The 12,850-nt window shown below is 34.3% G+C and overlaps 1 protein-coding gene across 1 annotated transcript in view; it reads right to left on the reverse strand.

Annotated features, from left to right (window-relative positions):
- Window positions 1–12,850, reverse strand: part of LOC150107419 (gamma-aminobutyric acid receptor subunit beta-like) — a 415,258-nt gene that overhangs the window by 107,311 nt on the left and 295,097 nt on the right. The window contains exon 7 of the mRNA XM_090391284.1: window positions 5,473–5,949. Coding sequence (XP_090247410.1) covers window positions 5,473–5,949 — 477 coding nt within the window. The remainder of the gene's footprint in view (window positions 1–5,472; window positions 5,950–12,850) is intronic.

Below are 12,850 nucleotides of genomic sequence, written 5' to 3' on the forward strand. Positions count from 1 at the left end.
GGTGGGCAAACTCAATATTACGGTTCGCCTGTTGGTATCAGTTGTGAATTTCTAAAATGTCCCGACAATTATTTGTAGTTAGTGTAGCTAATTGGTGTTAAGAGATATTTAGCAATTGCGAAAGATTTTCACCTTCTTGGATTTCTTGAGCGATGATTTCCTGTATGATACAAGAGGAACAATAGTGTCATATATGTCTGGAACGTTCTTTTTATTACGTTGAGTCTCAATGTGAGGAGTAAAAATACTCTCTCCTCCAACAAATAGGCAAATTGATAACTCATAACTGATAGACAATACATTCCATTGAGATCCATCCGGAAAAATTATTGCATTTAGTCATTAAATGAAATCAGCCATAAAGACACAAAGAAGATCATCTTGGATAATAATATTCACTGTTCATTTGCTGCACGGCGATCTTTTTTCCGTTTAAACCCTGTAGTTATGAGTTGATTCCATTCTTCATGCAAACTTTACAAGATATTCGAAACTCTTACTTGTACCTCCATCATTAAAAAATATTACAATGCAAAAGCTACACGGGATGATATGGTGAATGCGTTGCATTTCCTATGGAGAGTACCAAAAATGTTAGAATGAATCATTAAGGATTCAGCCATATATTAAACCAAACATTGCACCCAACATTGTATTGGTGTCCTGTTACATGAAAAAGAATATCATCTACGACATATTTTGAGATATTGTGCATTTGATTTGCATTCTTCTTTGCAAATGTCATACGAAAATCCTGTTTCTTCAAAGGTTTTATTAAGTTGGCTGGTCAAATACCAAAGCCTGATACCAAAGTAATTTTTTTTCTAATGAAATTCCTTTAAAGTTGTTGTTTCGGGACTATTACTCATTTAGAGGACTTTAATTTATCTTCAAGGCTACGCAACTTATTCAATCACAGATAATAACGCACTCCTCTTTAAGAAATTCAGTATTTTAATTCCTTGCCACATCCTTCACAATTATTTTCCATAAATGGTGTAAATGTCTTCCGCAACTTAACTATTTCATTTCCATAACCTGTTTGATTCTCTTGAAGAACATCCATATAGCGATTTTCCTATCGGTATACCATGTATATTAGGCCTACACATGAACAGTTGCTGATCATTAGCTATCTCTACAGATGCGTTGAATTCATTGCAGAACAATCACTTGACAGGGCCATGATCTCTCGCTCCAGGATCATATTCAGAGGGAGGAGCAAGAGCGTGGTCATTGTAGAAGATGTACACTCACAAACATCAACTCTACGCAGGGTAATTTATTTGGTTTCACATTTATGCATTAATAAAGATAGAACCTTTCTTTCTGTAAGACTCTAAATGTTCCAAATATTTCCGGCGAAAGGATGGAAATATTTGGAATATATAATCTTATTATTTTATCTTTCATTTATTTCTTGATTCGATTTTGGTAACTGTATGAAATGAAATCTGCTTAATCAACGTTTTTTATAACGAATAATTTATTCATAAAATATTTAATGATATATGTGGATAAACCGCGTATCGGAAATTCCGCTTATCCATAATTTAAATGTCAGAAGAGCCGAACAGAAATATTCATCCAAAAATAAAACGTATGGATGAAAATGACAGCGAGAACAATCTGCCTCCTTCATATTATTCAGAACAGTTCACACAGTACGCAGAATGTCGTAGTTTGAAAGATATGATAAGATAAACGCCTCATAAAGTTACCTTCTCTAACTCTGTTACACACTAACGCAGGCACTCACACACATACACAGAGATACATAACAGTTTAATGAAACCGAGAAAGAAAAATATTAACGCTTGATGTAACTTAACTTTAACTAGAGTGTTCGAGTGGCATGGAAAAATAACATTAATGAGAAATTCTTTGAATGCGGATCAAAATTTGAATCATAACCACGTTATTAGTAAAATAATGAGAAAGAACAGAAAACAAAAGAGAACTCAAATCGTATAATTTTGTGCTATTTTGTCTGATATTTTTTATGAATAAATGCTCTGATTTATTCAAAGAAAGTTAAAAGCAGACTTCTTACAGCCTAAGTTCTTCCTGAAGAACAATGGCATGCAATTCATTGTTGAAAACCTTTATTGATAAAGATTATTAAAATATAAAGCGGACCGAAAGATAAAGGTAATGGAGAAGTAGATTTGATTCATTTTAAAGACTGCATTTTTCACATGTTATAAAGAAGTAATTTAATTATGTTATGAACAAACTACACATGATTAGTTTAAATGAATCATTTGATAAAAATGATTAATAGAATATATAAGATTAATAAAACATTTGTTGCATTACTATTTCATTAGCTCTTAGACTAGATTTGCTTTCATATGAAAAGCCAAACATAGCAATATAAACAGAAAAAAATCAACTCTAAAAGCTCATTTGTCTTCCTGAATAATTTTATTTGCTTTACACCGTCTCCTTTTATCTTTCTTATATTACACTATTTTTCAGCTCTTTTATTTGTTTGATCTTTCTCATTGTGCTACAAACAACTCGGTTTATATTTCGAAACATAACCGTTTTCATTGTGTACAATATCTTTATATATTTAAGTTATATTCCTTAAATATAATCGCTGGCTATCTGGATAGACATTGCTCATTTTTGAACATCCAGTTGGGACTGATATATAGCGATTGTGGTGTTCTGTTTGTAGATGGACAAAAGGGTGTGGAAAATTTGGACATACTCTTAGTTCCATCGATTCAGAAAAGGCGTAGGAGGATTCTCTCCCCTCCTAATGACTGAACTTTCCCATGTGACTTTATTAACACAATTCATGCTATTGTGTTAATATGTTTGAATCATCCATTAACAATTTGTCTTTCTCTATATCCTTAAAACATGCGTCTCACACTTAAATAATATTGTATTTTCATATATCGTTATAGATGGCAGTTTTGTTATTATAGAATGGAGATAAAACAGCACATACATTCAGTTTATTTTTCAATTCATAGGTCTAAACCTCGAACGATGGCAACGTGTAAGGTTACGTGAACGTAGGCAGGTAGGCGTATTGATGGAGGCCTCTTTGAACAGACTCTCCCACAAAAAAGATTGATCTCCACATCAAACATGAGACGTTTTTATTTATTTATTTTCTCATATTGGGGGTGAAAGCACTAGTCATAATTACTAGACAGAGAGATGGCGCCTATTATCAAGATTCATTTCAAGATAAGATCTGCTCTTATTTTTGAAGTAAAGGAAACGAAAATTTCCTGATTTAATTCTTCGAATATGAACTAACGAACACGTTATATTCTGGAGTCAACCTTTGCTAACAACAAAGGTTTATAGTTGTTAAAACCATAATGGATAAACGTCGGAAATATAGAGAGACCCCATTAGTATTAGACTTGAATAGCTTGGTAGATTATCCTGGAAGTAAGATATTTCCTCCTTGTAAAGGAAAGTGTTCGTAAAGATGGAGACGAATGAACAACGTTTAGACTTGAATAGTTTGAGATTGTGTCGAATGGCAGAAGTGAGCTTAGAGGATGCCGTCCTGGTCAGCCGAATGGATAGCTTACTCGCTCTCCAAAAATAGGATGACAGTTGGAATCCTGCTGTGTGTGTGTGTATGGATGTGTTGTGATTGCCTTTGAGGTGGGAGATGAATTTCATCGCCCGGTGTGAAATCATTAGTAGGGCCTGAAGTGGCTTGAAAAAGCTCCACAGCTGATCTCTAGAGTAGGGCCTAATACCCTAGAAACCAAACTTAAAAACAAACTAGTATAAAAACTGATCTTCCTCATAGCAGTAATGTAGTGCAGGTTTACCACCTCAAGAATTGAGGTAAAAATTAAAATTCGTAACTCTTTTAATTGTTACGTCAAGATTTGAAATAACAATTAAAGTGACGTAGAAGTACCACATCGTGAAAGTTTGTGTTATGCCACACACAAAAAACAACACAACAGCAAAATAAACCAGATTCCTCAAGAAACAGTGATTTTGTCCAAGCACATTCCACATCACTCGTGGAACAGAGCAGAGTTTGGAATCCTGCCAGAAGTAGAAGACATATATGAAGATAGAAGAGTGTGGTTTCGCTCATTAACTAACTGTCGCTTTACATGATGTTGGTAAAACATCGACTTCTTAATAACAAAATGAGCATGTTTCATTTTCTGTTTTGAGGGATATGAAAAATATTGAATCTATGGCGTTCTGTATTTACTTTCGTCACCTATTACATAAATTGTAAGAGAAAGTGTTGCCGTATGATTTTGAGTCAAAGAATGCGAACTGCGTTTGCCAACATCAGAGCAACTCCCTGTTTTCATTCAGTATGGTGGTCAATGTCATATTAATGATTAGGTAGACAATCTAAAGTATCCGGACACAAAAATGCTCTAGTGTTTAACGAACCTTGTTACAGCTCCGTAGTGTCTGTGTGTGGAAAGAGAGATTCTTCATGAGCACAGAGAACAAAGACATTGAATTTCGTTTCTTGCAACAATTCAAATGTATGGTTTTCCGGAATAGAGGAAATATATTTTCGAAATCTATGAATGCAGTGAATAAAGTACAGTATCAGAAATATCTTAGTCTTAAAAGATCATTACTTAAAATATCCCTATAATGCTACTTTATTATATTTTACATGTCTAAAGGTAAATTACAGAAAGAATGTACTGACTCCATAGCTATGACAACAGCAGATTTTAAGTGAATGAATGCGAGTTTAGACGTTACACCAGTTTAACAATTATCTGTAATTCAAGAGATGGATATTGTAAATCAATGTCTACATTAATTCAACAATTTCTAATTTAACTAATCTACAAACATATTGTATGCATCTACGAACATACATCTACAAATTTTACACTATTCAAAACGCATCTTATTAAGTATTTCCTTATAGGAACTATTGAATTAAGAATTAAAATATTTCATAGCTCTAACAAACACGCAAAACAAGGGGATAATGGCTTATTTATTAAACTTTTATTTGATTGAAGTTTGTGAAATTTCTTATAAAATGTTTATACGATGATGCATAATATGCATCACCATAAAGTACCGTCTGAAAAGTTAAAAAATCCTGAGTTCCTTTCCTCTGTTATATACCTTAGTAAATTTTAAAATACTGTTGACATATAGAATTATAAGTGTAATGGGATTAAGCCTTGGAGTTACCCGTTACGAAAGTATTACTAAACCTTATATATCTATAAAATAATTCATTTTAGGCTACCAGTACCCTGTCTTTTTAATTACACACACGCGTGCGCACGGACAGAAAATTTGTACAAATTTCTACAAATTACCTAATTACACTTTCTGTAAGTTCAGGAATTTTACAATAGACATATAGAATCGTATTCTAGAATTAAAGGGAATTGTATAATATACATACGTTTCCTAGGAGGCGTTTATGAATAAATTCTGCTTGGAAATATAAAATTAAATCTCGTGGATTGAAACTGCTTACCGCTGTTTTCATGAGAGGAACCTCTGCATTGCCCGCAAGCAGGACGGCTTCCCCTGGCCCTTCGGCAGCAGCGGCATGTGCGTGGGCTGTACACCTCTCTCTATGCTGCGCGGCCATTTTGGCGATCAGCTGAGTACGGGTTTTTCTCATGGCGATGCGTTTGCCAAGGTAGCCGACTGTGGCATATTCCAAAAGTGAGGCAAACACCATGACAAAACATGTTCCCAAGTAAACATCAATGCTCTTGATGTAGGAGATCTTTGGTAAGGCGGAGTTGGTGCTGGACATGAGTGTAGTCATGGTCAGTACGGTTGTGACGCCCAGAGCAACCCTGGCGGGGGTGGCATTGCGATGCAGCCAGAAGGACACCCAAGAGATGATGACTATGAGACCAGCTGGGATGTAGATCTGAATTAGATAATATCCCATGCTGCGGACGAATTGTATCTCACAGATGAGACGGGAATAGTTTCCTAAGAGGCGAAAGACATAAGAAAATAATATTAGGATTCACCGAGGATAAAAGAATAGTTAATTCATTCACTTGTTTCTTTTTTGTCACAAACTAATTATTCAGATATCATAACACTTATTAACGCAATATATTTTTAACATATCAGCATCTCATGGAAGATGTGATAAACCTAGTGCACAGCAAATCAGTGTCGTGTGTGCACAGTTATGAAAATAATTAAAATTCATATTTGAGTATGAATAAATTTCTATATTTAGCAAATCAATAATTCAATAAATAAAATGAATATTATAATATGGTTAAATATTCATTTTTAATATAGAAATAAATCTTCAATTAAAATTTATACGATACTCATTCACACTGAAAATGCTCGTTATTTGGTTTTAAATATGTTATTTGTGTCTTTGCTAGTAGGCAATGCTCAGCAACTAACGTTACAGCTAAAAATTTGAAAGATTCTTGTTTTATGGTAGTTAATTTAGAATATTCGAAGCAGAGCAAAATTTATACGTTCTGCGAATAAGTCTTTCTCTCCTTTAAGCTAAAAGAATGAGTAAAGCATTCATACTGTTTCAGGTTATGCTTTCCTGGTTTTTAGAAGTCAGGAATGTACACTCTTCTGTAAAATCAAGGGATGCATTTCTCTCTTCTTTAGCTTCTAGAGATGCATCTTTTCTGCTTTGAGTTCCAGGAATACGATACCTTCTTCCTTTGGTTCCAGCAATATAATATAATATAATAATCCCGCAGCACATAATACTAATGTGCTGAAGGAGTAACGGTAGTATTATCACGTTTCTTTGTTGTGTTTTGTCAGTCTCATATCATTGATCTGCTACACACACAAAAAGAGTTTAAATGAATACAAGCATGAAATGGTTTTAGGTTGCAATAAAACACAAACTACGATTACCAATAACAAATATGTTAGTCATCCATCAAATACGAATAGAAACATAGAAAAAAGGGAATATTTGCCATCTAATTAGTAAAATAATAATGGTGATATACTTTCCAGAGAAATCACGTTTTGCTAGTTTAGATTTGAATGGTATAATAAACGATGTATAGTAAAGTTCCGTCTACATCGACGGAATGTTTTAGTACCTGGAAAATAAATCAGAACATAAAAGAAAATTTTCTGCCAAAATAACGCTAAATTAAAAAATACTTTTAAACAAGATTACCTCAGAGGATGATGAAACCGAAAAAGAGAAATTCTAAGATATTCTTTTAGATTTATAGAGATTAGTTTATTATTAAAGTATTCAAATGATTCGGGGTTTATTCCCTCAAGTTTATTACATCATAATTAGACAGTATTTTAAACTTAATCAATTTTGCAATCATTCCATTACTTTTTTGGAGGAAGTGCACATTATTAGCGGATATTAAATTATTACTATACAAATTAATACACGAATATAAAACCCAGTTTTTATATTTGTGTATAAAACGGCTAATTTATTGATTGTAGATATGTTTTATTTAGTGTTCCTTAAGGGAAAAATTTACGGAACGTATCTTCGCTGACAGCCATGCTCACGGATGCGGCACCGGTTGTTAAGGTTGTTGACCTAGGTTTCAACCTCTGACCTTTCCGTTAGCTCCCTCTCTTACACACACACATCGCACACACACACACCTTGACGGAATCTTAATCACTCCCAGGACAGATATCTGATTCTCAGGGTGATATTCAACTTCTATGTAGTATCCTGATTTGGTTGACGAGTGTCCCAGCGTGAAGATTTAACGCACACACTTACCCATAAGAATGAGGTGCAAGACACTACATTATTTAAAATACTTTAACGCATCCACTCTATCTTAACAGTGATAGAATTGCATTTATGTATTAATTCAATTATAAATTGCATTAGGATCACATGTTCACTAAGCCCACAACCGTTTCTGCCAAAATGTACCGAATGAATAAATAACTGCAAAAATAGTTGCACCTTTTCTTCTGGGATCTAAAACAAGCTTGGTTAAAAAAAAAATAGTTTCTCATTTTTTACTAACGAAATGTCATGCACTTTCTGACGTCAATGTTTTTTTTTGTTTGTTTGTTTGTTGTTGTTGAAATCATGTGGTTGGTTCTATTTCAGTGCAAGCATTCTCTCTCTGTTGGTATTGATCTTTGTTTAGAATTATCGTAGCCAAAAGAACGTACAGTACACGAAGTTCTGCTATTTGCATTCAACTGTGCATTTTGTCACCAGGGAAACGAGTCAACAATAGATGCGAAGTGTATTTTGTAAGCATGATGAAGTCTGAGTGAAAAAGAAAACTTTGAGGAGAAAAAAAAATAAAATAAAATATTACTTAAAATTTTCTCCATTGATTAATCGATATTTTAAAACTTCTTGACGAATACATCGTGCATTTCTGTTATTTCTAAAAGTGGCAGTAGGGGCTTAAAAAAAGTGAACAGACGCAACGTCTAACCATAAGACAGACGGTCAATAATTTCACTGAATGTATGGCAAACACAATTCCTGAATCAGAACTGCCTTAGGAAAGGACAAAAGAAGTCGAAATGCCCGTAGTGTAAGGAGCGATTTAAAGAAAGGCATTTTATTCTTGTGTTCTATAAGTTATATAAATATTTGCGTCTAGTATTTTTCAATATAATGTTTCATTTAGGATCCTAACACGCACACACACACACACGCTTAAACTTCGTGCGTACACTGGGTTAGGCTAAAAACTACAAACACAAACTATAATGGAAGGGCGTGTTCTCTACTCTCTGGATTGTTGGAATATGTAGTTGAAGAATTTAGAATTCTTTCAGTGCTTAATCCATTTGGCAATCAGCGTGTCAGGATTTAATAATTACTGAAGGGAAAGGGGATAACTGTGTTTCCATCCTAGCTCTCTCTATCTCTCTCTCTCTTACGAAGTTATTTGAGGAACTTAACAAAACTCAAACTTCCAAACAGAAAAAAAAAAAAAACTAATTTAATGGCATTTCCAGATTTCACCTTTCCCCACAATACCAACTTCAGGGGTGTGGCTTCTGTTTCATTCCGCGTCCGTATATTATTTATTAAAGTGAAAATGCCATTCGCCGGGCCCGTCGTAAATCATGGCGTCTCAGTTACCGTACTGCCGCGTGACAATATGCTGGTGATTAATGATAGAAAGGGATATTGCAAAATATGAAATCTCCACCCTGTCTACCCGCCAGTGACCGATAGTTGGCCACGTATATGAAGTTGGCCGACAGTAGCATAAAGAAGTTATTCACTTCTTATAGACCTCCTCCTTCTCCGGTGGTACCAATTACAGAAATAATAGCATCCTACTGTCATTAACAACCGGAATCACGCAAACAACAGTTTGTTGGGGGGGCAAATAAGTCTTTATAAGATTGTTAGTTAGTTGAACTGCATTTAACTTCAAGTCATAACAACTCACGAAATACATACTACTTTTACTTGATTTCAACCAGTAGACTGAAATCGGAGTTTTAGAAGGAAACTACATTCATATTTTATGCTATAAGTTAACTAATTCTATTACAAACTATGATACATTCTTTCAGTAAAAGTAGTAGCACAACTTATGACGTCATTCCATTAGCATTGACGAAACCTCAGACGCAAAGAAATTCAGAGTTGCATCTTGGAAGAGAAGAAGTAAACAGTGACAGAATATTTAAAAAAGAGTTCAAAACTCTTTCCATAGTTCTCCAATGTGTCAGACAACAGTAGGTTGTGTTTTTGAAATGTACGACTCCATTATCGTATGTCTCTTACAACTTGAGATTTCTTGAGACATTTCTTAGTGTAGACTACTGACAAGTGCGATACTCAAAGAATGTCAACGTTCTACTGTTACACACTGACAACTTCGGATACTGAAAATGTCAGCCAGAACTCGCAGAGCACTTTCGCTTATACTTGAAACTAATCAACATAAAAATCTTAACTGCTCAGCAGCCAAAGATTTATATTTAATAAGGATTTAAGTTATGTATTTATAGAAACAGTGCGATTTAATCGCTTTAATATGAAGAAATGGTTTTGTCTTTAAAATCATCCATAAATAATTACCCTACTACTAAACAATTAAATTTATATTGATTAATTATTCCTATCTAGAAAATCCGACTGGCTGCCTCACAACAGTTCACGAGAAAAGGCATATTCGTTAATATTTAAGGTCAACTTAACTGGATTACGTATTATTAGTAATTCATGAAGTGCAATGGTTATGACGATAAGATATTTTCACATCCTTGTTATTTCATAAAGCAATTCTTTACAGTTTTTCATAATACTACAGAACATTGTGACGTTTCATGTACAGAAGGAAACGTCACAATGTGTGAAGCCTCTGTTTAGAATGCTAATTGTTTAAACATCACGGTATATTAAATAATCAATAAATATCAACAGAAATCTTTGGTGCAAACTAATCATTAACTTTAACTCTTTTTAGTGAAAATTAGTTAAAGCATGATACAGGAAATGATGTAATCAGATGTTGCAAATAAAACCGACTGTATCGAAAATGGTGCAGCAAATTTAGAAAGCATTGACTAAGCAACAAAAAATTATATGACTATTTCAGGTTCATAAGCAATAATTTTTGCTAGACCGTTTCTTTAATGACTAAAGAGGTTCAGGAGGTTCTTCATGCTCACAAGATTTTTCTTTACTTAGTACGTCAGTCTTTTTTTAGGTCATTTCTTTCCTTCTTTGTTTTTCTTTTATTTTTAGCCGTTTGGTCAACTGATCTTTGATAGAGGCATTTGGACTCTTTCAGAAAAAAAAATGAACTTTTTTTTTATTCTATTTATTCAACAGTCAAATACGCGTATGTTTGTAGGAAACGTCTGCTCAACACGTTTATATTTTTTGCATAGAAACATCCATTTCATTGGGGGTTGGGGGAAAATGCTGTCTTTCTGTAATTTCTACATAAATTTTCAGGCAACTAGCCACCATCTGACTCAGTCAACTACATCATAATCATACCTTTCTTATTATTGGTAATCCATTATGAATTTGCATCCGACAATCAACTTTATATTAAGAGCAGGTTCCTGTTTCTAATGCAATGATCATTTTATTCTATTAGGAACATTACGGATTATTAGGAACATTATGGAGTTTTTTGAAAACCATAAACTGAAAAAAAAACCTCACAAATACATGCATTTATATATTTATTTTCCTATTTTAAAATATGTTTTCTATCTTTCATTCATCGAGCTCTTTTCCAGATCTGGTGAATATTTCCTAATCATAACGGTACTGTAATTTTTTACGTTACTTATTTCCCTTAAAAATGTGAAATCCTTTGATGCCTGTTCTCTCGTGCTAAATGTGTTTTCTTTCATACTTGAAGCGATACAAAGAAACGTGTAAATGAATAAAGCCTAGAATAGTGATGTCACGTTAAATGAGAGCATTTGTTTTGTACGCCCCCAAAACGCTCATGTTTGGAATAATCAAGTAAGGTTCTAAATTTTATTTTCAAGATACCATTAGTAAGGAGGAAACTGATATTTCAGAATCGTTAATTTCAAATGTTTTGTGGGTGGGTGAGAAGGGGAAACCTGTGGTTATTTCCATAAAGCCAAATCCACAGAAGAAAGACCGTTACAAGTGAGATGTTAGTTGATGAAATAAAAGCTCAGAAGAAGAGAAGTGGAACCAACAAAGGTTCGATTAACTAATTCGACCCCTGTTTCCCCTAAGTGGGGAAACAGTGGAAAACCTGAATGGTTTTCCACTGTTTCCCCACTTAGTTTATTGCTACCTTTTTTTAAAATCCATTCTTGTCTATAAACTTTACAGGAAGTTTTCATTTCTCAAATCGAAAAAAATCCACATGACGGAAGAATTTGTTAGTATCGCCTCAGGGGGTTTCCTGATCAGCTGGCAAATTATCCTGCTGATGATTCTCACTTTGCCAGGATGTACTTGCAGGAAATCCGATTATGACATTGCAGAGGCCACTCTTGAAATTGTGTCTGGATCTCTTGGGCGAAAATTTTGCACCATAATTTCCCCGACTCTCTCTCTCTCTCTCATAGAACAAGGTAAAATTTGAAGAGAAGCAGACTTCATCGCCTGAAGTTCTTCCTCTAACTGGTGTTCAAAAAAACGTAAGTCTTCTCTAACTAGTCCATAGAATGCTTCCTTTGATCTTTCATCAGAGAGACATCAGAAAAATACTCAATATAGTCAACACTGATATATTTTCTGTTCCAGATGGTATCCCTGTTGTTGCGTTAAAAATGGGCCTCGGAAGTATCCCCCCTCTTCCCATCCTGTATCGCCTATATACGAGGGTGGTCTGAAAGGTTCTAGGCTTAACAATGAAAAAACGATTTCATAATTTCAAAATTATTTTTATTTTTCAACATAATCTCCCTTAAGACGAATACATTCATTCCAGCGATGCTCCAGCGCCATTATCCCATCAGTGTAGTGGTTCTCAATAAGATCTGCAAAATACCCCTCTACATAGGGTTGCAATCACCTCTTGATTCGAAGAAAAACGCTGGCCAGTGAGGAAGAGATTTAGTTTTGGGAAGAGGCAGAAGTCACAAGGAGTTAAATCTGGGAAATAGAGTGGATGTTCCAACAATTCATAGTGCAGATCCCTTAATTTTCCCATTGCCAAAACACCTTTGTGGGCAGGTGCATTGTCCTGATGAAAGATGATTTTTTTCTTCTGCAAACCAGGTCTTTTCTCACAAATTTTTTCATCTAGTCTGGTTAAAAGATCGGAATAATATTCCTTGTTTATTGTTCTACCCTTTTCAAGATAATTTCACCGATGCCATGATCTTGTCTTTTTTGGTGCTGAACAACCGGCTTCTGTCCACTGGATTGCTGTTAGGATTATGGTGTGTAATGGTGAATCCAAAC

This window comes from Typopeltis vanoorti, chromosome 4, assembly GCF_054136105.1.
Source record: "Typopeltis vanoorti isolate ZY-2024b chromosome 4, IOZ_Tvanoo_1.0, whole genome shotgun sequence".
NCBI classification, from domain to species: Eukaryota; Metazoa; Arthropoda; class Arachnida; order Uropygi; family Thelyphonidae; genus Typopeltis; species Typopeltis vanoorti.